Source organism: Pan troglodytes, chromosome 20 (genome assembly GCF_028858775.2).
Source record: "Pan troglodytes isolate AG18354 chromosome 20, NHGRI_mPanTro3-v2.0_pri, whole genome shotgun sequence".
In the NCBI taxonomy this organism is placed as follows: domain Eukaryota; kingdom Metazoa; phylum Chordata; class Mammalia; order Primates; family Hominidae; genus Pan; species Pan troglodytes.
The window spans coordinates 59,742,220-59,769,650 of record NC_072418.2 but is presented as its reverse complement, the minus strand read 5'-3'; the positions used below and the strand labels follow the sequence as shown (position 1 = coordinate 59,769,650).

General features: G+C 43.2%; 2 protein-coding genes across 29 annotated transcripts in view; one reads left to right on the top strand and one right to left on the bottom strand.

Moving 5' to 3' along the window:
- PEG3 (paternally expressed 3) overlaps positions 1-13,907 on the top strand; it is a 54,590-nt gene extending 40,683 nt beyond the window's left edge. For 15 of the 21 annotated variants that reach the window (XM_063800335.1, XM_063800336.1, XM_009436450.4 and 12 more), the window contains 6 exons: positions 394-483; positions 1,237-1,320; positions 2,318-2,421; positions 5,370-5,472; positions 6,234-6,326; positions 6,493-13,907. In XM_063800335.1, the coding sequence (XP_063656405.1) occupies positions 394-483; positions 1,237-1,320; positions 2,318-2,421; positions 5,370-5,472; positions 6,234-6,326; positions 6,493-10,391 (4,373 nt within the window). In that variant the 3' untranslated portion in view covers positions 10,392-13,907. The remainder of the gene's footprint in view (positions 1-393; positions 484-1,236; positions 1,321-2,317; positions 2,422-5,369; positions 5,473-6,233; positions 6,327-6,492) is intronic. The other 6 variants (XM_054672500.1, XM_054672499.1, XM_054672492.1 and 3 more) reach the window with 2 other exon arrangements.
- Positions 13,908-24,341: 10,434 nt separating this feature from the next.
- LOC104003467 (olfactory receptor 1L4-like) overlaps positions 24,342-27,431 on the bottom strand; it is a 128,657-nt gene continuing 125,567 nt past the window's right edge. For all 8 annotated transcript variants that reach the window (XR_010153635.1, XR_010153638.1, XR_010153634.1 and 5 more), the window contains one exon: positions 24,342-25,988. The gene's annotated coding sequence lies outside the window, so the exon portion shown is untranslated. The remainder of the gene's footprint in view (positions 25,989-27,431) is intronic.

Below are 27,431 nucleotides of genomic sequence, written 5' to 3'. Positions count from 1 at the left end.
CCACACATGCCCAGGTATCCCCTGGTCGCCAAAACCTCCCTAGTGCAGAACCACCATCCTGAGTCAGGAGAGGGAAAGGAGACACTTCTGTAGAAGGGAGAAAACCTCCTATGGCTCCTGCCTTTTTGGTGTGGTGTGCTAGGAGGTTGCCTTCTGGCTGTTTGTGTCTGGGGGTGAGGTCGGGGTGGTCACAGCCACCATGCTCCCCCCACCCAGTTTTTAGTATGTCAGGAGTGGTTGGAAGCCACTGAAGGGTTTTGAGCTCAGAAATGTCAAGATCAGGTCATTCCAACCATGTGTGTCTGTGACAGGGAGATGCGGCTCAGGGATTGGGGGGAACTATTGTGAGAATGTGGGCCAGAGATGGTAACTTGGCGACCGGTGTCCTCTTAGACGACAACAACAGTGACGTGACCAGCGACGACGACATGACCCGGAACAGAAGAGAGTCCTCACCACCTCACTCAGTCCATTCTTTCAGTGGTGAGTACCCATCCCCACTGGTCACCCATGGGCAGGCGCTGCCAGATGCTTCCAGATGGAGACACAGTGGGTTGGGGCCTCCATGAAGATGACCCGCCATCCCCGAGTGGTCAGCTTCACTCAGAGATCTGAGGAGAGGGTAAATTAATTGATGTCATAATGAGACATTTTTATATCTAAACAGACACCTTAAATACTTAATACCGTTTTATTCAACGATAAAGTATATAAAGCTATTTGGAATTTGCAACAGGCTGCTTCCAGCTGTACCCCCAGCCTCCTCAGGAAGGTTCATTAAAGATGCTTCAGTGAGCTTTTATAGGGAGCACTGCTTTCAGGGAGGGTGTGTGTGTTGTTTTCTTGGGTTTTGTTTTTTTTTGTAGTAGAATAACATGTACTTTGAGATCGGCTGCCAGACAGTAGAGGGTCTGCAGTCCATTCTCCTGAATGTGGACTCAGCCCCTTAGGAACTGGGAAGCCAGCAAAGAGTCTGAAGTGGGGGTTAGCTACTGGACTGAGCTTTGGAACTTGCTTGGAAGCAAGCCCCACTTGGGCAAAGCCTGCAGAAACCATGTTGCGGGTATATGATAAAGAAGGGGCCAGATGAGCCTGGGAACCTGGAGCTCTCTGTTTTGGATCCATCTCCTTGGGGAAGAGGGTAGCATCTCTTTCCAGAGGGGTGTTTGTGCACATGCAGGGAAAACAGGTGTGTCGAAGAGCTTTGTTAACCACTGGAATGTCTCACCTGCTTAGGTGACCGGGACTGGGACCGGAGGGGCAGAAGCAGAGACATGGAGCCACGAGACCGCTGGTCCCACACCAGGAACCCAAGAAGCAGTGAGTCTTAACCACTTTCTTTCCCAGTAGGAGATATAGAGCATGTGCTGTGCACAGGTTCAAGGGGAAAGTGCCAGGGCCTCGAAGTTTCTGCTGCTCCATTTGGAGTATATTCCGCTTCCCCAAAAGTTTAGTCCAAGGCTCGTATTTTTGAAGTTCCACTCGGTACCACCAGCACAGGTTTCACCACATAGACCTGTTGCCACCTAAACTATTTGCTCAGTATTCTTAAGCTGGTGCATTAAAAAAAAAAAACTGGAAGTTTCTGTATGAAAGACTATGCCACTGCAAAAATTGAAAACTAGTATGAAGTGCCATAGGCAGAAGGCGAGAATGAAAAACACATTGTAACAATATTGTTAACTAGGAATGTCTGCCATGACTTCCTGCAGTGTTAGGGAAGTGCCACATCTGAGCACCAGGCCTGAGATTTGGAAGGGAATCAATCATCACACCAGTGTATTGTTGGTGTCCATACTGCTGGAAATCATTTCCTCTTCTTCCTGGACTTGGAGAACACTGCTGTGGGCAGCAGGGCACCCTAAAATTGATCAGGAGAAGGATATCAGGAGTGAGTGACATTTAGTGACGGTTCACAACACATTAGGCATTGTTCAGAGCCATGACCCTGTGGGACGGTCTCTGATGCCATCTCCCTGTCACACATTGCAGCTGGGGAGACCCAGAGGTTGTGCCCAAAGGATGAGGCTAGTGGGCACTGTACCTGGACCCACACAGCTTGGGCACAATCTGAACCACCTCCGAGACTGGGAGCAGAAGGATGAGGCAGGGCCCCTGGCCCTGCCCTGGGTCTGGGTTGTTGTAGGGCCACTGGTTTTATGGGACTCCTCAGAGGCTGCCACAGAATGCAGAGAAGAGAAAGGCACTTGCTCTCATACACTCACACCCCAGCTGGCTTCATAGTTGAGTGGGACAAACCTGGGACCTGCAGGATGGACTGGGCCCTGCTTCTTGTTGATGCCTTTTTTCTTCCCAGGGATGCCTCAGCGGGATCTTTCCCTTCCTGTGGTGGCGAAAACAAGCTTTGAAATGGACAGAGATGACGACAGGGACTCCAGGGCTTATGAGTCCCGATCTCAGGTATGCTCAGGTTTCCTCTCTTTCTAGAAAGGCCATCTTCATTTCATGGCAGAGATGCCTTTCTTTCCCCAGATGATGTGTTTATCTGCCCCCTAGAGTCCAGCTGGGGTGAGAGTCCCAGCACTCCAGGAGGAGCCCAGGCCCATCCCTTAGGTGACAAGTAGCCCAGGTTGCTGCTGGCTGTTTCTGTGTCGTTCATGTGGTCAGAGGAGCTCCTGCCCTCTCAGCATGTGTGTCACTTGGTAGGTTGGTCACATTGGCCGTTCCCTACAGGGCCAGGGAAGCAGAGTGACTCTGGAGATGTTTCTGGTCCTCAGGAGGGAGCCAGGAAAGCTGTGGGTCTGCAGAGTAGACTGGCCAGGGAGCACAAAGGCTCTGGAGCTGACAGGAGCTGGGTTTAAAGCCTGGCTCTGCCACTTGCTAGCTGTGTGGCCTTGGGCCATTTACTCATAAGCTGAATTTAAGTTTCCTCATCTGTAAAATGAATATGGTGATTGCTCCCAGGGCTGCTGTGAAAAGTCACTCACACACATACATAAAGTACCTGGCACATGGTAGGCACACCGTTAAATGTTAACAATTATGGCAGTTGTGGTTTAAGAGGCAGCATGTGCCAGGGAGATTCATGAAGGGAAAAAAAATGTGGAACTTGAGCTTGTTTTTTAGGAAGGAGGAGAGGGGTCACTTATACATGGTGGAGTGTGGAGGAGGACCCCAGCACTGACTGGACTCAAAGAAGGGAGAAGCCATTGGGCTGAGCCTTCCTTTCCTTCACATATCAGTACCCATCCCATGTCAGAAAGCAGGCCTAGGCCCTGGGGGGCACAGCAGTGAGCAACACAGAGAGGGGCCCTGCCCTGAGAAGCTTTTGACAGTTGCACAAATAAGTATTGACACAAATGTTGTATATAACTGCTCATCATTCTCAGTGTCCTCAAGGAAAAATAGAGAGTTAACAAGAAATTGTAACAAGGGCCTTGATTTGGATTGAAGGGAAATGTCTTGGAGGCATTAACAGTTGCCATTTAGAGCCAGGAGCACGCCGGGTCAGGTGTTGGGGGAGGGGACCCCAGGCATTAGGGAGAGCTCAGCTAAAGTTGTGGGATAGGAACCAAACCAAGGGCCAGGTGGCTGGGATATAGGAAGAAGGCTGGAGGCATGTGTGGGCCTGGCCACTGGTGTCCTGGTAGTTGGGCTTTGTCTTGTTTTGCTTTTTAAATGCCCTTCCTTGACAATGTGTGAAGAATTGGCATCCGAGCCCCATGTCTGCATAATTAAAAGTCTGGAAGCTACTGATTCCTACTGACTCAGTATGGTGGTAACACCAGCAGCAAATGACACAAATTACATTTTGAAGGTGTACACAACAGAAAATTCTCTCATCTTTTAGCTTCATGTGTAAATTTCTTAATTGTTCACATGTATAGATCATGTTGTGAAAACTACATTGAGCCATACTAGCATTGTTTTCAGAACAGCATCTCTTCCATTGAACTTGATTGCAGTTTGTATGCATTAAGATGTCATTGTTGATTACAAACACAAAGCGAACAACCAATTTAGGGCTGCCCACTGGCCTAGATTTTAATTTTCAATCAAAGCGTGCTTTTTCTTTCATGTGAAAAAAGAATTTTATCTGTGAAGCTCTGCTGTGTTTCCTTGCCCTACTTAGTTTTTGTTGTTGTTTCTGCTTTTTTGTGGCAGGACACAGGCAGTGCATGGATAAGGCTTCCCTCTTAAACCCAGATACCCGTACCTCTTTGTCTTTGCTTATTCAGCAAGTCCTCTTTTTTTTGCTACATTTTTCATGTTGCTCCATGCCTCTTCCCAGCAATAGAACTATGGTAGATTTAATATCAAGACATTTGTATTTCCTTTACATAATTTTCTTAATATTTAAGCAAGACATCACACTGCAGAAAATCCTCACCCACAGTATTGTAAAGCAGATAGATACTCTTCTCCCCATTTTACAGGTGAAGAACCTGAAAGAAAGGTTCAAAAAGACTTCCGTTCCCAAGGCTGCATAGCTCATAATTGGTGCAATCCTCCTTTGACCCAGATCTCTGTCCAGCTCCAAAGCCTGTGGGCTTCCCACAGCACCATCTCCCTCCTCAAGTCTCTCTCCAGCCTCAGTGCCATTCTTCCTGGGACCATGACTCCCTGAAAACAGTTCTAGTCAGCCCTCTGGCAATAAGCAAAGGTCCTTTAGAATCCTGGTAGAAGGTTCTCCTCAGTAATGTGAGGAATTTTAAAATTCCTTTTTAGGTAAATATCCATTAAGACAGAAAAGGCAATTATAAAAATGCCCTCAGGGCTTACAGTTATTCCTGGGTGATTTGGGAATTGTGCGAACTGGAGACTCCCTCAATGTAGCCATGCTATGCCATGGAGAAACCGGGAGGGAGGTTTAAGTCACATCCTGACCAGATGTCTTCCTGAATGTGTGTGTCTTCTTTCTGTTTCCTGAGTATTCCATGCCTGTTTGATATTTAGTCTAAGTTTTCCCACCAATCCCTTTCTATATGTGTCATAATCTCACCCACCACTTAAGGCCCCACCTGCCCTCCACAAACCTTTGCACACTGTTCAGGCCCACCCTGAACTGTCCCTCTACAAAACCCGTTTAGCACTTACTATCTGTACCCCAATTTATTGTTTATTGTTCTCTAATTGTTTCATGAGTCTTTTCTCTCCAACCAAATTATAAGCTGCATGAGGGCAAGGAATATGTGTCATGCGTCTTTGGGATCTGCCTCAGAGTGTAGCACCAAGGTAGGTACGACGTAGGTCCCTAGTAACACTTGACTTGGATCACTCAGAACCCCAATACCGTGAGCACTTCCTATATAACTTCATATATGTAACTCCCATGTCGCCAACGTTATTCTGTCTTTGAACATCGGTGGGGACAGACTCCATTGAGAGGTCTGTGTTTGCTGTTTTAGGATGCTGAATCATACCAAAATGTGGTGGACCTCGCTGAGGACAGGAAACCTCACAACACAATCCAGGACAACATGGAAAACTACAGGAAGCTGCTCTCCCTCGGTAAGCAGCTGCTTCTCTCAGTCACTCCCAGTCCAGTCATTGGAGCATTTTGTCATCTTGCTCCTTTTTAAGCTGGATGTTAGAGTCCACATTAATATATTTGGACTTCAAGGGTAATAAGAAATCTTTGAAAGATTTCAAATGAGGGAGTAAATGATAAAATTTGTGTTTTTAAGAAATGCCTCTGGCTTTGGGTAAAGATACATTGTACAGGGTGGGGACAAGCAGGGAGATGCTTCTTGCCACAAGAGTTGATACTTTTTTCCAGAGTGGTAGCACTGGAGGTTTTTAAGTAGACATTCAGGATGGGATCCTGAGTTCCCATGTGGACTTTCCTGGAAGACATCTAGCCCAAGTTGGTAGTGGGCAGTTGGCTGTGCTGCAGGTCTGTAAGGCCATGGGGCCTCAAGGGACTGGGTGGAGGAAGAGCAGTCGCGAGGTAAGAGGAAGAAGGCCAGTGGAAAAGAGGACTTAAAAAGTGGTTACAAGAAGGTGAAGACTAAAAGACAATGCACTGATTTCAGGGACATGTGGGGTCTTTGTACACATTTCTGAGTGGAGTCAGAAGAATTACATGTAGATTAGAATGGATTAGGGAATAGATAGTCGGGAAATGAGACAGCAAATGTCTTCTGACATCCAAGGAATCAGATGTGGGCCACCTCATATTTAGTGGCTCAGTGAAAGATGAAGATCAATTTATGGTGATGAATCTTGGTCCTCAACTTGAATTTGAGGCATCATATTGTCCTTGTGACCAGGAGTGCAGCTTGCTGAAGACGATGGCCACTCCCACATGACGCAGGGCCACTCATCAAGATCCAAGAGAAGTGCCTACCCAAGCACCAGTCGAGGTAAGCAGGAGGCACATCCCACAGAGGAGCCACACAACCAGTGAGATGCTATCAAGGAACTTCTACACTTTGCATTCCTAAACATCACAGAAGGGTGCACCCCTCCAAGTCCCACTGTCCTTCTTATGGGGACTAGGGAGTATTTACATTTGGGGTTTCTTTCCAGGTCTAAAAACTATGCCTGAAGCCAAAAAATCAACCCACCGGCGGGGGATTTGTGAAGATGAATCTTCCCACGGAGTGATAATGGAAAAATTCATCAAGGATGTGTCACGCAGTTCCAAATCGGGAAGAGCAAGGGAGTCAAGCGACCGGTCACAGAGATTCCCCAGAATGTCAGATGATAACTGGAAGGACATTTCATTGAACAAGAGGGAGTCAGTGATCCAGCAGCGGGTTTATGAAGGGAATGCATTTAGGGGAGGCTTTAGGTTTAATTCAACCCTTGTTTCCAGAAAGAGAGTTCTTGAAAGAAAGAGGCGCTATCATTTTGACACAGATGGGAAGGGCTCGATTCACGATCAAAAAGCCTGTCCCAGGAAGAAGCCCTTTGAATGTGGTAGTGAGATGAGAAAAGCCATGAGCATGAGCAGCCTGAGCAGCCTCAGCTCCCCCTCCTTTACCGAGTCACAGCCAATTGATTTTGGGGCAATGCCATATGTATGTGATGAGTGTGGGAGGTCGTTCAGTGTCATCTCAGAATTTGTTGAGCACCAGATCATGCATACTAGAGAGAACCTCTATGAGTATGGTGAGTCCTTTATTCACAGTGTGGCTGTCAGTGAAGTTCAGAAAAGTCAGGTTGGAGGGAAACGTTTTGAATGTAAGGACTGTGGAGAGACCTTCAATAAGAGTGCCGCCTTGGCTGAACATCGGAAGATTCATGCTAGAGGTTATCTTGTGGAATGTAAGAATCAGGAATGTGAGGAAGCCTTCATGCCTAGCCCCACCTTTAGCGAGCTTCAGAAAATATATGGCAAAGACAAATTCTACGAGTGCAGGGTGTGTAAGGAAACCTTCCTTCATAGTTCTGCCCTGATTGAGCACCAGAAAATCCACTTTGGGGATGACAAAGATAATGAGCGTGAACATGAACGTGAACGTGAGCGTGGGGAAACCTTTAGGCCCAGCCCAGCCCTTAATGAGTTTCAGAAAATGTATGGTAAAGAGAAAATGTACGAATGTAAGGTGTGTGGGGAGACTTTCCTTCATAGCTCATCCCTGAAAGAACATCAGAAAATCCATACTAGAGGGAACCCATTTGAAAACAAGGGTAAAGTGTGTGAGGAAACCTTTATTCCTGGTCAGTCCCTTAAAAAGCGTCAGAAAACTTACAATAAGGAGAAGCTCTATGACTTTACAGATGGCCGGGATGCCTTCATGCAAAGCTCAGAGCTCAGTGAGCATCAGAAAATTCATTCTCGAAAGAACCTCTTTGAAGGCAGAGGGTATGAGAAATCTGTCATTCATAGTGGGCCATTCACGGAATCTCAGAAGAGTCATACTATAACAAGACCTCTTGAAAGTGATGAGGACGAAAAGGCGTTCACCATTAGCTCTAACCCCTATGAAAACCAGAAGATTCCCACTAAGGAAAATGTCTATGAGGCAAAATCATATGAGAGGTCTGTTATTCATAGCTTAGCCTCTGTGGAAGCTCAGAAAAGTCACAGTGTAGCAGGGCCCAGTAAACCAAAAGTAATGGCAGAGTCTACCATTCAGAGCTTCGATGCTATCAACCATCAGAGAGTTCGTGCTGGAGGGAACACCTCTGAAGGAAGGGAATACAGTAGGTCTGTTATCCATAGCTTAGTGGCTTCCAAACCTCCAAGAAGTCACAATGGAAATGAATTGGTGGAATCTAATGAGAAGGGAGAATCCTCCATCTATATCTCAGACCTTAATGATAAGCGACAGAAGATTCCTGCCAGAGAGAACCCTTGTGAAGGGGGCAGTAAGAATCGCAACTATGAAGACTCTGTCATACAGAGTGTATCCCGTGCCAAACCTCAGAAAAGTGTTCCTGGAGAGGGATCTGGTGAGTTTAAGAAGGATGGCGAATTCTCTGTTCCCAGCTCAAATGTCCGTGAATACCAGAAGGCTCGTGCTAAAAAGAAATACATTGAGCATAGGAGCAATGAGACCTCTGTAATTCACTCTCTGCCTTTTGGTGAACAAACATTTCGCCCTCGAGGGATGCTCTATGAATGTCAGGAGTGTGGGGAGTGCTTTGCTCATAGCTCTGACCTCACTGAGCACCAGAAGATTCATGAAAGAGAGAAGCCCTCTGGAAGCAGAAACTATGAATGGTCTGTCATTCGCAGCTTGGCCCCTACTGACCCTCAAACAAGTTACGCCCAAGAGCAGTATGCTAAAGAGCAAGCGTGGAACAAATGTAAGGAGTTCAGACAATTTTTTGCTACCAGCGAAGACCTCAACACAAACCAGAAAATCTATGACCAAGAGAAGTCTCATGGCGAGGAGTCTCAAGGCGAGAATACTGATGGGGAGGAGACCCACAGCGAGGAGACCCATGGTCAGGAGACAATTGAAGACCCTGTCATTCAAGGCTCAGACATGGAAGACCCTCAGAAGGATGACCCTGATGACAAAATCTATGAATGTGAGGACTGTGGCCTGGGCTTTGTGGATCTCACAGACCTCACAGACCATCAGAAAGTCCACAGCAGGAAGTGCCTGGTTGACAGTCGGGAGTACACACATTCTGTAATTCACACCCATTCCATCAGCGAGTATCAGAGAGATTACACTGGAGAGCAGCTGTATGAATGTCCAAAGTGTGGGGAATCTTTTATTCATAGCTCATTCCTTTTCGAGCATCAGAGAATCCATGAACAAGACCAGTTGTATTCCATGAAGGGGTGTGATGATGGTTTTATTGCCCTCTTGCCCATGAAGCCACGGAGGAATCGTGCTGCGGAGAGGAATCCTGCTCTTGCTGGGTCAGCCATTCGATGCCTTTTGTGTGGACAAGGCTTCATTCATAGCTCTGCCCTTAATGAGCATATGAGACTTCATAGGGAAGATGATTTACTGGAGCAGAGCCAGATGGCTGAGGAAGCTATCATTCCAGGCTTAGCCCTCACTGAGTTTCAGAGAAGTCAGACCGAAGAGAGACTCTTTGAATGTGCAGTCTGTGGAGAATCTTTCATCAACCCAGCAGAACTTGCAGATCACGTAACTGTTCATAAGAATGAGCCCTATGAGTACGGGTCCTCCTATACTCACACCTCATTTCTTACTGAGCCCCTCAAAGGAGCTATACCATTCTATGAATGCAAGGATTGTGGTAAGTCCTTTATTCATAGCACAGTCCTCACTAAACATAAGGAGCTTCATCTGGAAGAAGAAGAAGAAGATGAAGCAGCAGCAGCTGCAGCAGCAGCAGCCCAGGAAGTTGAAGCCAATGTCCATGTTCCACAAGTAGTTCTGAGGATTCAGGGCTCAAACGTAGAGGCTGCTGAGCCAGAAGTGGAGGCTGCCGAGCCAGAAGTGGAGGCTGCTGAGCCAGAAGTGGAGGCTGCTGAGCCAAACGGAGAGGCTGAAGGGCCAGATGGAGAGGCTGCAGAGCCCATTGGAGAGGCTGGACAGCCAAATGGAGAGGCCGAGCAGCCAAATGGGGATGCTGATGAGCCAGATGGTGCAGGTATTGAAGACCCAGAAGAAAGAGCTGAAGAGCCAGAGGGAAAAGCTGAAGAGCCAGAGGGAGATGCCGACGAGCCTGACGGTGTGGGAATTGAAGACCCAGAAGAAGGTGAAGATCAAGAGATTCAGGTAGAAGAACCATACTATGACTGCCATGAATGCACAGAAACCTTCACTTCCAGCACAGCATTCGGTGAACACCTGAAAACTCATGCCAGCATGATCATATTTGAGCCTGCAAATGCCTTTGGGGAGTGCTCAGGCTACATCGAACGTGCCAGCACCAGCACAGGTGGTGCCAATCAAGCTGATGAGAAGTACTTCAAATGTGACGTCTGTGGGCAGCTCTTCAATGACCGCCTGTCCCTCGCCAGACACCAGAATACCCACACTGGCTGAGGGCATGGGGTAAAGGTTAGAAAACCTTCACCTAGGACTTGACCCTTACCAAACCACAGAGAATTCAAACCAATCCATGATAATGTCAGTAGGAGACTTAACCTTAGTGTGTTACACACCTGACTTAACATCTCTAAACTCAGATTGAAAAGAGACCGAATGTGCAGATTCCACAGTCTTAAGCTTTCCCCTTCAGATGTCAGTGTCTGCATGTGGGAAAGCCATAGCACACATCTTACCTTTCCAAGTAATCAGATTGAGAAAACCCTATGAGTATTCCAGACTACAAAGTTTGCCCAAATCAACTGTAAATGACACTTGTGTAACGTATATATAGCGTTTCATGAGGTGTATATAAAATAGCAAATTATGACAGAACAGTGATCACATATATTTGGATTTAATATGATATACAGTTACAGTTTACTCTGCAGAGGTACCTTACCTGGTATTCTTTGATTTTTTTTTTTTTGGAGGAGGAAGAGAGCAACAAATTTGATTATATTTTTAAGTGTCTTAGATCCTGAGAAAGATTTATTGTGCATTATTTGAACCCTGTCAATATCTTTTTGAGTAATTGTTTTGTTTCTTACCCTTAAATAGTCTTGTGAAGCTGTAGGCATGATAGATAACATGGCTTTTACTCCTTACTGTTTGAAAAGATAAGTACTTTAGCTTCTTTCTGCAGCCATTTCATCTGCACCAACACTTTGGAACCTAATACTCTGTAAGGCTTTACAATATACGGATTGGCTTTTTGTGACCCAGATTGATTGGTTGCCACATGTTATGTTTGTTGAAGTGGTTCTCATTGTGTTCTGGGGTTTTTTTTTTTTTAACCAACTCAATATGTGTTTGATGATAGTGAATTGATAAAACCCGAAGCTTTTCCCTGTAAATCTTACATCTTTGCCTTTAAAGAATGGGTTACAACCATCACTAGATCACAGTAGTGCCTAATGAAGGTTGAGAACCGTAGGAGAGGCTCTCATGCTGTAAATAATGTTGCAGGCTAATAACCTTTCATCACTTCCTTTGTGCGCTTCCTGCCTTAAGTGACAAGTAGCAACATGGCTTGGGTCCCCTGTGCAGCATCAGCTTATGCTGCCACAAGTCAGTTTGCACCCTAGGTGCCCAGGAGCTAGTATCCTTAGATCTTTCTATCGCTAACTTAATTCTCTTCGTTATTTATCTGACCCTCTAACTCCATGTCTAACTTGCATTAAAAAAAAAAAAAATTCTTTACAGTCAACCCAAGCTTAACATGGACTCAGGTTCCCCAGCAGCCTTAATTTGTTTTGTTAACATCTGTTCCTTCTTTTTCAGCTCTCCTAGAGTATTTCTGAGTGTTGTGTTCATCTAATCTTAGTATTCTTTTAATTACAAATTGACCTCACAGCTTGAGGTTTCTTGTGTCCTATTCTGTGGACTACCTGTGCTCCTTTGCTTCCCCTCCCCTCACATAATAACTATATTAAGAAATTTTTTTTGGCCTTGAGTTGGCTGGAAAAAAAATATAAAATTTAAAAAATTAAAAAAAAAAGATTTGCAAAATGTAAGTGTAGATCATTTGAACAAGCAAAATTAAAGTACCCACTGGGGGAAATGTGTCTGAATCTTACTCTTCTGGATCTGCAGGATTAGGGCTTGGAAGTATGTCAAAGATGCAGGGAGTGTCAAAGTTTAGGAAGATTGTAGAGCTGAGAGCAAGAAGCAGAAATGAGTGAGTCAAAGAAGGGAGTCCTAATATATCACCAGATCTAGTAGGGGAGAGGAGACAGACAGAAGAAAACACCAGAGGCAAGAACTGTAGAAGGCCAGGTTTCTGAGAATGAATTGAGTGGGGTGTCCTGAGCAGTTTGGAAAAGGAGTTTTTGATGGTATGGTGTAGGTGAGGGCTGGCTGCATAGGAAGGCCTGAGGTTGGAACGGACATCAGGAAAGCTGAGGGGCAGTGAGGTTTACTACATGGGAAAAGGACTCTTGAAACGAGAATCAGTGTTGATGTCGGGGTGAACTTTGTGGGTACATTACTTGGTGTTAACATTGTTGGCAGTGGTAGCCCCTTTTCAGAAAGCAACTTGCTGTAAGTCAGGGTGTCCGTTCCAACCTTCAGCTAGTGAAAAGGTAGTAACAAATGGTAAACAAGAGAATGATTGTTTAAACCTATCTGTGGACACTTAATGCAACTGTTTAAAAATGATAATCACGAGTTATGTAGCAACGTGGAAATATATTTACAGAACATTAAGTGGAGAAAGCAGGACACGAAAGTATATTTATACTACAGTTATAACTGTTTAAAAATATATATGCTTATAGTCAAAAGCTGTTGTGGTGTTGTTGTTGTAGGCTTATAGTTGAGCATTATTTTCTTAAATTTCTTGAATGTTCTTTATGGTAGTGTTACTAAAAAGTTTATGATCACATTTTCATTGTGAACATAATTTGAACTCATTATCACACACTTGGAAAATACAGAAAAGTGGAGGAAAAAAAATCATATCCCCACCATCCAAAGACATATACTCTCCTCTATCTTGTTCATTCTTGTTTCTGTGCACAGGTTTATGATTATAACTGTGTCAAAATGTATATTCAAAATAGCTGTTACGTTACCTTTGTGGAATTATGGTTAAATACTTTCACTTTAATTTTTTCAAATGTTCCCTATAATAATGTCCTGATAACAGTGTATTATGTATGTCTCCATTGGTGTGCATAATACATACCCAGAGGAAAAATTAGAAAATAAAGTAAATTATTTAAAAAAATTACCTATATTCCCAACACCCAACAACTACTGCTAACATCTTGATCTGTTTCCTCTATCTTGTTTCAGTGCACACGCTTGTGATAACAGTGTTAAATATGTGTGCATAAAGTCTTAAATGAAAAGATGTGGAAAATAACTAAAATAGTGTTGTCATTGTGGGAATTTGGTTAAATATTTTGTCTCAAATTCCTTAAATAATCTTTGGTGTTTTGGTAATAAATTTTATGTATGTATTTTCCATTACAAATATAATACATACTCATACAAAACTTTGGAAATTCAGTAAAGAAAATTCACACATATTCCCAACACCCAACAACAATTAACTGTTAACATCTTGATCTGTGCACTAGTCTGTGATTATTAGGGTGTTAGTGATAAGTATGCATAAATGTCAAAGATGGGAAGAAAGATGGAAAACAAGAAATAGTTGTGTGGTTGTTGTGGGATTATGGTTATTTTGTTTCGGTTTCCTTGAAAGGTCATCATTCTAGTGTTTTGGTAGTCCACCTTTACTACATATATTTCCATTATATATGAAATGTGTTCATTATAGAAACTTTGAAGTTACAGAAATGTAGAAGAGAAACTCACCCATGTTTTCACCATCCAAAGAGTGTGGTTAACATCTTGATATATTTTCTTCATCTTGTTTCTGTGCACAGGTTTTTGGTTTGTTAATATGGTTGTGGTCATTCTATCTGTAATAGTGTCAACAATAAAAATAAAGTTAAAAATAAATATTTCTCTGTCTGTTTTGTTTTTGGGGCTTTAAATATGTTATTTTGTTAGAGTTATAAATCCAAAAGCTTAGTTCCTCCTTTAGCCTAAAAAGTTTGGTTTGCAAATCTTACTCTATTTTTAAGTATTATCTATTTCAACAATTACTTCTAAGGGATTTTTAAATACTGTTTGATTTCACATTTGTAACTGCCCTTATGAAACTAAAACATATGTTCCAACAATTTTTTTAAAGTTGATAATGACCGCAAGTACATCTTAGTTACTTGAGTGGGCATTTTTAATTGGAAATGTGAGATTGTCTCAAACATAAAAAATCACAGACAATAATAAACCCTTAACATAAAAGTGTTGATACTATGTTATAGAATCTCAAGTGTTTATTCCTGACTCTTGCCTGAGGTTAAAAGGTAATTATCCTGAGTGGGTCATCTCTGTACTGTTTTTCCCCCAAGTTCATTAACCATACTTTAACCTGACTTCCCCACCAGAAACATCCCATGCAATTCAGCAGATTGTCATCCCTGAGAGTAATTTTTAAACATGCCTGTGATTCCATAATGATCAGAGCTTTTCAACCAGCTTGCTAACTGGAACCCTGTTGGCGACCACAGTGGATAGCACCATACCCAATTTGCGGCTGCTGTGTCCCTGATTCCATAAGTCGGAGGAGGAGATGATTGTGTACTTCATGCCCGTCTAATATCCTTCATGTCACATGATTGGATTTTGTTCTTAAGATATAAAAGTGTACTTGCCACTAATTCTAACTAGGATTTGGCAGAGTCCTGCATTCTTTCATGTTCTTAGAACTTTATATCTTGTGGCATCTGACTATTTGGTCACAGCTTCCATGGTCATTCTGTGACAAGGGGCATCAGCATAGGTCAGGGTGGGAGGGTTGGGACTTTTTAAGGATGGATTTCCTAAATAATGTGTTACAAGAGGCTGTAAAGGAAGGGAATGAAGTGGGTGTCATTAGGGGTTGTTTGACCAATCCTTATACTCTTGGGCAATTCCTTCCTCCACCCCACAACCCAGTTGAAGGGGTAACTAACTTCACTACTGCTATGCTTATTCTGTTAGACTTGACCTCTCCCTGGTGTCAGTTGATTGATGCCCATAGGTTCCCCGTGTCCAGTCAGACTCAGAGTGAGGGCTACCTAGGTGGTCATATGGGTTGGGGCTGGGTATACTTGTGAACAAACAGGCCTAGAAGGAAATAGGCCATAAAGCCATAGGGAATCCTGGTTCCTGGTGCCTCATCCACCCCAGTGCCTTGTGGAGTCTGGCTGAACTGCCTGCCCTTGGGTTTCTTTTACATGGTTAATCCATTTTTTGACAAACCTCTCAAGGATTAGTGGATGTTGAATCTAAACACTAATTGTTGGGGATCAGAACATTGCAGGGTGAAGAGCAATGAACATACGCTGTCTGCAGGCTAGCCAGCTCTCGAGTTTAAGTCACTCCTCCCCTAGAAAGGCAGGAGTGATGAAGAAGCCAGGACTGGTACCATATCTCCCCACCAGCCAGACAGCAGATTGATTGATCATACCAAGCCCTTTTAACCACAGAAAGGGCAGTTTTGTAGCCTCATGGAATAGAGATTCATTCTGGGCTTAGACTTGACTTTTCCTGCCCACCAGCCTCTCAGGAATGTCTGCTGACTTACTGCATGCCTCGTACCACTTATATACCATATGCAGCAGCAAGGAGTACAGAAAAAATCTGGGGAGACTACTCTCAAACCAAAGTAGTTCAAGAAGGTTCCCCGTGATAATTGCATGGTTTCTTCCACAAAGCCAAAAGGTGAATTGTCCAGGATAGCTCTTCTGTATGCCCAGCATCCGTTAAATAACAGCACACTGCATGGTTTTGGTGGACTATCCTGACCCCATTCCTTCTGATCACCATCCCTGCCCCTCCCTCATGCCAGCAAAGGACTAATTACGTGGTTTGGGGTAGACCAGTCAGACTTCCTCACCCAAGAATTTGAATTTTCAGCAGAGCAATACATAGATTGAAGGTGTTCAAAGCCCAGTCATTCTTATGGCCACACTGAGAAAAGAGAGTCTATTATTTCCCCCTAATGAGATTAACAAGTCTTCTTTGATTGCTGTCCTACTAGAAGGACTGATAACTCTTTACTCACTATTTTAAGCTACACAATATTATTCCAGTAAGATCCAGTTTCCCCCTTAAATTAACCTGAATGAATTTAAGTTACTTGCAAGCAGAGAATTCTAGCACAAATGTGTTTTCTTTTTAATTTTCTTTCTTTTTTGAGACAAGGTCTCACTCTGTTGCCCAGCCTGAAGTGCAGTGGCACAAACACAGCTCACTGCAGCCTCAACCTCCTGGGCTCGAGTGATCCTCTGGCCTCATCTTCTTGTGTAGCTGGGATCACAGGCAGGTGCCACCACACCCAGCCAATTTTTTAATTTTTTGTAGAGACAGGATCTCAATATGGTGCCCAGGGCTCAAGTGACCCTCTTGCCTTGGCCTCCCAAAATCCTGGGATTACAGGCGTGAGCCACTGTGCCTGGCCTAGACATGTTTTTTTGTTGTTGTTGCCCTGTCACAGATATTGATGACCATTCCAAACTCAAGAAGACTTATTTTCAAGGGAATCTATCCTATCACAGCTGAACATATGGAAAGTTTCTGTCTGTATAATCATAACATGATACAAATGGGAACTCACTTTCTCAAAAAATTCTGATTTAAGTTCTTTATTCTGTTTTTTCCCTCATCCCATCATGAGGAAGCGCATAAAGGGATACGTTGGTCATTTGCCTGTCATCTTGAATTAGTCTTCAGGGATCACTGGGAAAGCAGTCAATTTTCATTTTGGTTTATAACCACGTTTTGCCTTTTATTCAAGAACCATGAGGTCTCATCTCCATGCAAAGTCTTCTTAAAATTTCTCTGACTCTGAACTCCCAAGCCACTTTAATTCATTCAATAATTGATGGGCCATTTGTAAGTGTCAGGTACTGTTTGGGGCATTTGGCATTCTGTGGGGGACAAATCAGACATGGTCCCTGCCCTCATGGAACCAAGAGTATGTGTATATTTGGGCTGCCATAACAAAATATCTTAGACTGGGGAATTTATAAACAACAGAAATTTACTGCTCACAGTTCTGGAGGCTGGGAAGTCCAAGATCAAGGTGCCAGCAAATATGGAGTCTGATGAGGGCTTGCTTTCTGCTTCAAAGATGATGACTTCTTGCTGCATCCTCACATGGCAAAAGAGGCTAGGTAGCTCCCTTGCACATCTTTTATAAGGGCACTAATCCCATTCATGAGGGCTTAGCCCTCATGACCTAATCACCTCCTAAAGGCCCCACCTCTTAGTACTGTTGGATTGGGGTTTGAACATCAACATATGAGTTTTGTGGGGACACAAACATTCAGACCACAGCAGTATGTACGGGGAGGAAGGCAGTAACAATATATCTCCCAATATACATTCTCCTGTTCTTGCTAAATGTTGACTGGTTATGTGGCTATTTAGAAGAAGTAAATATTTTCTCAGCTTCCCTTGCAGCTAGAAGTAGGCATGTGACTAATGTCTGGTCTGTGGGATGAGCACAGTAAAGGTATGTGTGATTTCCAGGTCACAACCAGCCTTCTACTCTCTCCTCCCCCTTCCCCACAGGCTGGAATGTAGAAATGATGGTAGGAACTGGAGCAACCATCTTGGATCAAAAAAGGGAAGCCATGTATTGAAGATGTCAGAGTAATGAGATAAGAGCTTATGTCTGATGATTCTTGACTACCTATCCAGGCTTTTACGTGAGAAATAAACATCTGTCATATTTAAGCATCTATTAATTGGGGGCTCTTCATTACAGGAATGAAACAAATATTGGGAAATAATTTAAAACTCATGGGAAAGTTGCAAGAATAGTACAAAGATCACCCATCTTCACTGATTGGTAACATTTCTCCTATTTGTTTTGTCATTTGCACACTCTATTATATATATACCTAATACATTCTTTTTATAACCACTGGGCATAGATTTCACACATCACAAAGCTCACCTCTGAATACTTCAGTCTGTGTCACCTAAGAATAAGAATTTTCTCTTACATAACTGAGGTACTATTATAACCTTTGCACATTTAATATTGACACAGTGCTTTTATCAAATCTGTCAATATTCCAATTTTATCAACTTGCTAAATACCCTCCATTTAAATATTCTTTTTTTCTCCAGTACAGTATCCTTTCTAGGGCTAGGACCAGGCCTGTGTTTAGCAGTTGTAAAGTAGCCTCCTTTAATCTGGAAAACCTCCTCAGCCTTTCTTTGGTTTCTAAGTCACACTCTGACACACTTTGGGGTTTGGGGGGCCATTTTCCTATGAATTAGATTCAGGTTATGCAGTCGTTCCTGGAATACCACATAAGTGATTCTGTGTCCTCTCAGGACCTCACGTTTTAACCTACAAGAGATCCATATGCCATCACTGGTGATGCTAGTTTTGATCCACCCAGTCAAGGTGTTTGCCTGATTTACCCACTGAATACTTTCTGGTTTCCCTCCTTGCAACTAATAAACAATCAGTGGGAGACACTTAGATAAAGCAAGTAAGGAAGGATTGGGGAATATTTTGATTGGTCCATGATGGGTCACATGTCTACTGCAGAACCAATCCACAACTGGGGGATGTAGGACTCTCATTGGCCCAGCCTGAGTTGCGTGCCTGGCCCTTCCCAGTGGAAGGTCCCAGACTCTCCCTAAAGTTAAACAATGAAATTGTGGAGTAAGTCTGTGGTTCTCAAATGGGATTGAACGATTTGCCCTCCAGGGGACATGTGGCAATGTCTGGAAACATTTCTGGTTGTCACAACTGAAGGGGTGATGCTACCAGCATCTCATGGGTGGAAGCTGCTCAATACCCTATAATGCACACGACAGTGTCCCCACCCCCAGGACACAGAATGAACCGACCCAAAATGTCAGTAGAGCCAAGGCTGAAAAACCCTGGAGCAGAGGAAGGATGGTTCTGCAAAGGAAGGGGGACAGAGCAGAGACCCAACCCTCCAGTCTACTCTGATGCCTCGCAGCTGAAAATGCCAGCCTGGTGAAGCTGAAAGCCCAGACTCTGGGGTCTAACTGCCTGGTCACAAATATTGCCTCTGCCACTAACAGCTGTCAATCTTGGGTTATTTCCTTAACTATTCTGTGCCTCAGTTTCCTCATCTGTAAAATGGGGCTGGTGTTAGTACCCCCGTTACGGGGTTACTATAAGGTTTAAGTGAGTGCATTACTTGTACCATTCTTGGAACATGCCTATTTTACAAATGTTTGTAACATAACTGATTGGAAATTTCCACCCTTGAAGAAGGTTAGATGCACACTTCTAATCCTAACCCTCTGCCTGTCCCATTCTAATCATACTGAGTGGGACAAGTTACTGAAGCTTTCTTGTCTCAGTTTCCTCTTCTGTAAAATGGAGAAATAACAGAGGCTACCTTGTGAGGGTTACATGAGATCATAGTACGTCAAGCATGTAGAAGAGGAAATACTCAACCATTAGGTAGGAATAATAGTCTTGACAGAAATCGCTACACCTACTCGTTGCTTACCTGAAGACTGCAGTCTCCAGGTAGCATGTGGGTGCTATCTTGTTTCTAGGCTTTGAGAAGTAGCTTCAGTAATGGAAGATATGAATGCTGGTCCCTCAGTTGGATTGACTGAGGCAGCCCAATTCCTGGGACAACTTTCTTTAATAGCACCTTTGCCACCTGATGTGCAGTGTCAGTGCAGGTGGCAAAGGCTTCTATCCACCCTGAAAAGGTGTCAGTGAAGATCAGGAGGTATTTAAAGTTTCCCAAGCCTCTGGGCATAACTATGAAATCAACTTTCTCATCTTCCCCTGGACATCTACCTTGGAACTGGACCAGCTGAGGAGCCCTCTCTGAGTTCCTCTCACCCCCGCTATCCCCACGTGGGGTGGGTATCAGGGGTTATTAACATAGTAGGTGGGATGAGTCCCAGCCACCTTTTTGATTGACTCCCTGAAGTTTGGGACAGTCATGCTTTCACAAAATCAGTTATAAAGGATTTCTTCACCAAAGTGGGTGTTAGAGTGAGCCTTTTTAATGGCCTGCAGTGCAACTGTTTTTAGGAAAAGAAATTGTCCACGAGGGTTTATTAGCCATCCTGGATGGTCAGGATTTTTGGTATAACCCCATTTGGTGGCCTTTTTCCATTCCTTTTGAGAGAAAACTAGGGTTAAAAGAGCAGGACCCAGGAGGAAAGGCAAAAGTGGCATTTGGAATGTGACCTTCCCTGAAGCTGCCTGTTTTGACCCTAGGTTGGCTTTATTATTTTCTTTAATTACCTCAATGTCCCACTTCTGGTGGCTTCAGCAACGAACTATTGCCATGTGGGCTGGTTTTCTTCCAGCTTCCAATAATCTTAAAATGATGGCACTAACGTTTAAGAGTTTAACCTGCCCCTTTCCTTCCAAATAGCCCCATGTGGGTGTAAGATGGAATACACGTGCCTGGAATCAGTGTATACGGTGAGGACCTTCCCTTCCCCAAACTCTAATGCCTGGGTTAGAGCAACAAGCTCTGCTTTCTGTGAAGAGCATCCTGGCAAGAGAGCGCTGGCTTGTGTAACTTCAGTGGGAGAGAACATAGCACATCTGCCCTCCTCTGTTCCTCTTGCAGATAGCTGCTCCTACCAGTGAACCATTGGACTTCCACATTTTCAGTAGGTTCACTTTTAAGGTCTGGGCTACTGGAGTACACTTCACCATCACCTCTAAGCAGTTGTGAGATAGGTAACCATCTTCAGATGGAAAGAGGGTGGCAGGGTTCAAGCTGTTACACACCTTCAAAGTTATGTGGGGGTCATCAATAAGCATTACCTGTAACTGGATAGCCTTGCCTGCGGACAGCCCTTCTGCCCCCTTTCTTTTATGAGGGTCTGGGTATGGTGGGGAGTCCAGACAGTTAACTTTTTTGTCTCTTTTGAAAGAGTGGCCATGGCCATCCCCAACCAAAGGCAAGGTGGCCATCCTTTAGCAACTGAGTCCAGCTGCTTGGAAAAGTAGATCATTACCCAGGTCAGTGGGTCCAAGCTTTGAATATGTATTCCTAGGGCAATTCTTCCCCTCTCATGAACATAAACATGGAAAGGTTTGCTTAAATCAGGTAGGGCTAATTCTGGGTCCCTTGTGAGCTGGGTTTTCAGCTTTTGGAATGCTTGGTCACATTCTCCCATCCATTCGAAATGGTCAGATCCTCCAGCTTCATGGCTAGGGCCTCTCCAGATATTTTGGGGAAGTTTTTTGAACACCTGGGTCAACACAGTAAATGTCAGTTGCTGTTTCCTGCCTGTCTGAGGATCCTGCCATTTGAAAGTGAAGAGAGGCTGAGAGTCTGTGGCCAGTGGAATGCAGAAAAAGTCATCTTTTAGATCCAGGACTGAGTACCATGTACAACTTGGAGGCAGAGTGGACCATAGAGTATAAGGATTAGGTACCCTGGGTTTCTGTTTTCTGTGACCTCATTAATTGTCCTTAAATCTTACACTAATTGGTATTTTCCATTTGATTTCTTAACACAGAGGATAGGAGTACTGCAAGGGGATTGACGGGCCCTCAGAAGTCCCTGTTTTCTAAGCTTTTTAATCATTGGGGTCATCCCTTTTAGTGCATCTCGTTTGATCTAGTTTATATTTTAGGAGCTCAATAAAGGGGCTATCTTTTGCCTTCCCTCACGTTTCCATAGTCAATTTTGGTGGGTAATTTTATCCTTGGGGGTATTCAAAACCAAGTAGGTGGCCCCCTGTGTTGACCAAGAAGTCAACAGGCTTGTTCCTCATGCCCAGTGTCAGCCTGGGCTCCTGGGGGATGGACACCTGGAGGGCCAATTGAGGAGTCCCCAGGACCTGTCATTTTTACTACTTGGACCATCTGCCTCTGTGAGGTACCTGGTGGAACCTACCCTCTTCCCCCTCCCTTCAGACATGAAGGAGACAGTCCCTTTTCCAGTGATCCTCCCCCTTATAGAGGGCATGTTGGTGTGGTCCTAGTCCCTTAGGTCTTTAGGATCCTTTCTGTTAGGGGACCAGGGATCACTCTCTTCAGCTGTGGTACTTTATGGATAGGTATCCTGTGAGTTATCCAGCTGGCACTTGAGGGCAACAGCCAGTAGGTGGGCTTGCCATTTGTCCTCTCTGTCTTCTTTATGTTCTTCATCCCTATCCCGGTTGTTGGACACCTTATTGGCCAGGTCTACTAGTCTTGAGATGAGAGCATCAAGCTCTAATTTTACTTTTTGGAGTTTATGTCTAATGTCTGCTGTGCTCTGAGAGCTACAATAGGATTGTTTGTCTCTTCTCTATGGGATTGGTCCACTTCCTCCCTTGCCCTTTTGAGAGCAGAGGTATTTTTCTGTTTCACTGAGGAGAATATTAAAAGGGACTGGACATCTGCCCAGTTGAGGTCATGGGTCTGAAACTATTCTGAATGAGGTTTTGAAACCCCTCAGGATCTTCCCTTAGTCCTTTAGAATGAGACTTTCCGTTATAAAGCTCTGAAGTTGTGAAGGGAAAATGTACAGCAAACATCTCTCTTTCCGCACTGGGGACCTGCTGGAAGGGACATCATAGAGTAAGGCTGGTAAATGTCCTGCTCCAGGTAGTGGCTGGGCTGAGTCCCTCAGCGGAGTCTGAAGGGGATTGGTAAGGAGGGAGTGTGTTGCCTGCAGAGGCCACTGAGGATAAGGGAGCTATAGGTCGAAGATTATAGAATTAAAAATCAAAACCTCTTACAATCTCATTAATAGTAAATTAATACCATAAAGAGACCGGGAGAGGTGGCTCACACCTGTAATCCCAGCACTTTGGGAGGGCGAGGCAGGTGGATCACGAGGTCAGGAGTTCAAGACCAGCCTGGCCAACATGATGAATGCCCTGTCTCTACTAAAAACACAAAAAAATTAGCTGGGCATGGTGGTGGGCACCTGTAATCCCAGCTACTCGGGAGGCTGAGGCAGAGAATTGCTTGAACCTGGGAGGCGGAGGTTGCAGTGAGCCAAGATCGTGCCACTGCACTCCAGCCTGGGTGACAGAGCAAGACTCTGTCTCAAAAAAAAAAAAAAAAAAAAAAAGTAATACCATCAAGAAACCTTGTTTTAACATAGGGGACCAATCTCAGAAAGACTATTATGAACAATTTCTTATTAATTATAGCCAACTTAATCATATACAAAATTCCTTTTATAAATTTTCTTCCACAGACTTGATCATGAACTTACACAGACCATCTATGACATGCTTGGACCTTTTGATTTGTTCTATAATACCTCTTTTAAAATAATCGGTCATTTTATTTTAGGACAAAACTTTACCACATGAAATCCTTTTCTTATATAAAATTATTTCTTTTCTTACCAAAAATACATCTTTATGTCTAAAAATCTTTTCTCTCTTTCTCTCTCTTACTTACTGGTTCCTTTCTACCTTTTTAAATAAATAACTTTTAAATAACCTCTAAACTACATAAAATTATTGTTTTCTCAATAAGAATACAACTTACAGAGTTATATATTATTGCAATTCTTACTTTTAGTAACCTTAAATTTTAGTGAAAACTCAGGAAGCAATAAATCTTGAACTGTTTATCAGATGTTAGCATTTTATAGCTGAAACCATTCTGTAATTTTTAGAAACATGGTTTTTTCATATTATAACCCATTTTTAATTGGAAAACACCCAACATCTAATGAGTATTTATTATTCAAGATAATTATAAGATTTTAAATTACATGAAAAGTCTGTCTACAAGCATTTTTCCCATTTATATGTACTTAGTTCTTTCATTTTTTTAAGGATTCTTTTTTTTCTATTGTGAGGTCAAATTTACATACATCAAAACATACAGATCTTAAGGATATTATTCAATGAGTTTTGGAAAATATGTACACCTGTGTAACTCAAATCTCTATTAATATACAAAACAATATCGTCAATCCCAAAATTCCCTCTTGCTCCTCATCAATCAGTCTCCAACTCTGTCTCCTTAGGGGCAACCACCAATTTATTTTCACCACACATTAGTTTTGCTTGTTGTAGAATTAGCATGAATGGAATGACACAGCATGCATTCGTTGTGTAACTCTTCTTTCACTCAGCATGTTTTTCTATATTCATCCATTTTATAGCATGTATAGGCAGTTTGTTCCTTTTTGCTGAGTGTAGTATTCCATCGCATGAACCTAGCATACTTTGGTTATTTATTCTACTATTGATTGACACCTGGCCTGTTTCCAGATTTTTGGCTATTATGAATATAGCTGCTAAGAACATTCATGTACAAGTATTTCTTTTGCATGTGTGGCCATATGTTTTTATTTCTCTTGGGTAAATAGTTAAAAATGAAATCACTGGATCAGGTAGTAGGTGTATGTTTAGGGTTTTTTTTATTTCCAACTTTTATTTTAAGGTCAGAGGTACATGTGCAGGATGTGTAGGTTTGTTACATAGGTAAATGTGTGCCATAGTGGTTTGCTGCACAGATCATTCCATCCCCTAGGTATTAAGCCCAGCATGCATTAGCTATTCTTCCCGATGCTCTCCCTCCCACTCCGCACCCTGCAACAGGCCCCAGTGTGTATTGTTCCCCACCATGTGTCCATGTGTTCTCATCATTCAGCTTCCACTTACAAGTGAGAACATGTGGTATTTGCTTTTCTGTTCCTGCATTAATTTGCTGAGGATAATGGCTTCTGGTTCCATCCAGGTCCCTGCAAAACACATTATCTTGTTCCTTTTTATGGCTGCATGGTATTCCTTGGTGTATACGTACCATATTTCCTTTATCAAGTCTGTCATTGATGAGCATTTAGGTTGATTCCATGTTTTTGCTATTTTGCAATGAACATGCACATGTATCTTTATAATAGAATGATTTATATTCCTCTGGGTATATACCCAGTAATGAGATTGCTGGGTCAAATGATATTTCTTCCCCTAGGTCTTTGAGGAATCACCACACTGTCTTCGACAAGCGTAGAACTAATTTATACTCCAACCAACGTATAAAAGTATTCATTTTTCTTCACAACCTTGCTATCATCTGTTGTTTTTTGACCTTTAAGTAATAGCCATTCTGACTGGTGTGAGATGGTATCTCATTGTGGTTTTCATGTGCATTTCTCTAATCATTAGTGGTGTTGAGCTTTTTTTAAAAAAATGTTCATTGCCCACACAAATTTCTTCTTTTGAGAAGTGTCTGTCCACGTCCTTTGCCCATTTTTTAATGGCGTTGTTTTTTTTTCTTGTAAATTTGTTTAAGTTCCTTGTAGATGCTGGATATTAGACCTTTGTCAGATGGATATATTGCAAAAATTTTCTCTCATGCTGTAAGTTGTCTGTTCACTCTGATGATAATTTCTTTGCTGTACAGAAGCTCTTTAGTTTAATTAGATTCCATTTGTCAATTTTTGCTTTTGTTGCTACTGCTTTTGGCATCTTTGTCATGAAATATTTGCCTGTGTCCATGTCCTGAATGGTATTGCCTAGATTTTCTTCTAGGGTTTTTATAGTCTGGGTTTTTACATTTAAGTCTTTAATTCATCTTGAGTTGATTTTTGTATATGGTATAAGGAGGGGCTCCAGTTTCAACTTTCTGCATATGGCTAGCCAGTTCTCCCAACACCATTTATTAAATAGGGACTCCTTTCCCCATTGCTTGTTTTTGTCACATGCACACACACACACACAAAGATCCAAAAGCCTTTACCTCAGTATTTTAGCCATGAGATGCAATACGAACTCACCATTGTATAAAGATAGCTGGATCCAAATTATTTCTAACAAAATTGGAACGTGTTCACATGGCTAAACTTTGTTTGCCCTGATAAGTAATTCAATGAAAGCTGTGGACCAAAATTTTGGGTAAAGCAGTCTTCATGGCAGTTTTGATTGTAAAAACTTCTTTTTCATTTTTTTCTTCAGTTTCAAAGAAGTTTCCAGTGTTCCCATTTCAGTTAGACCATAAATAATAAGTGTTATTTCAGCACCAGCAACTTAATAACAGCAGATTCAAAGCTGGCAGAGAAGAAAAGAAAGGAAGATATGGAGCTTTAGAGGACTCTACTTAACTCTGTATCAGCAGATTAACCATTTAAGCTCTAAATTTTCCTTACTGTGCACAAAACCGATATTGACCATTGCACTCAGGCATCCCTGGTGTCTTATTGAGGCTAGTGGGCATCACTGGCACCCTGTCTCAGGTAGTCTCCCATAGGTACCTTAACCTCATAATGGAGATTTCTTCCAATCCCCCAAAAGTGGTCCCTTAAACTCACAGCCTCTGAATCATCCTCCTTTTGGTAGAGCAGCCAAGGCCACCTTGTTTTTAGGGCCTCAGGGAGGAGGAAGAGGAGGAGGAGGAGGGGAAGAAGGAGGAGAAGAAGAAAGAGGTACTTTTAAGACGGGGAGAAATCCAAGTTCCTCCAGTGCATGGAAATTGGCATGCAGGAGGTTTTCACAGGCATAAGAGAACAAACACTAACAGGAATAAACAGAAAGAAATAGAAAAGAACACACACACATAAAAGACTTGCTGGTAGGTCATTTCCTGGTTCTGTAGTCTACACTGTCAACCCTTCAATTCCTCTCTCACCTTTCTAAGGATGGTTTTCTTTACATCAATATGATAATAAATTTTGTCATGCTTTCAGCTCACCCTCACATAGTCACAGCTTATTTATTTATTTATTTGTTTATTTATTTATTTGAGACATAGTCTCACTCTGTTGCCCAGGCTGGAGTGCAGTGGGCAACTCACTGCACTTCACGAGTTCAAGCCATTCTCATGCCTCAGCCTCCTGAGTAGCTAGCACTACAAGTGTGCACCACCACACCCAGCTATTTTTTAAAAATATTTTTAGTAGAGAGGGGGTCTCACCATGTTGATTAGGCTGGTCTCAAACTCTTGACCTCAGGTCATCTGCCTGCCTCAGCCTCCCAAAGTGCTGGGATTACAGGTGTGAACCACCATGCCTGGCCGAGCCACCGTGCCTGGCCTCTTTAAATCAATAGAATAATAAATTTTGTCATGCTTTCAGCTCACCCTCACGTAGTCACAGCTTAGTTTAGTCTTTACGTAGACAAGACCCCTAAAAACTTAAAACAAAGATGGTGTGTTTGTCTGCTTGCTTTCTGACGACACCCTGCTCTGTAATGGAATAGCTTCTAATAAACTTGCCTTTTTCACCATGCTCTGTGACTTGCCTTGAATTCCTTCCTGTGCGAGATCCAAGAACCCTCTTTTGGGGTTTGGATCAAGACCCTTTTCTGGCAACGCTTTCATTTGCCTGCTCTTTGTCCCACTCATTCTGGGCATATGGTCAGCCTCCCCGCCCCCCACTGCCTGGGGGACCTTTAGTGGACTCACTGAGCAAGCTCACCCCAGTTGGCCATGGGTGAGCAGCCAGAGGGTAAGCTTTGCTTGGTCATTCCTGGGCCTAGACGACTGACCCGCTCTCC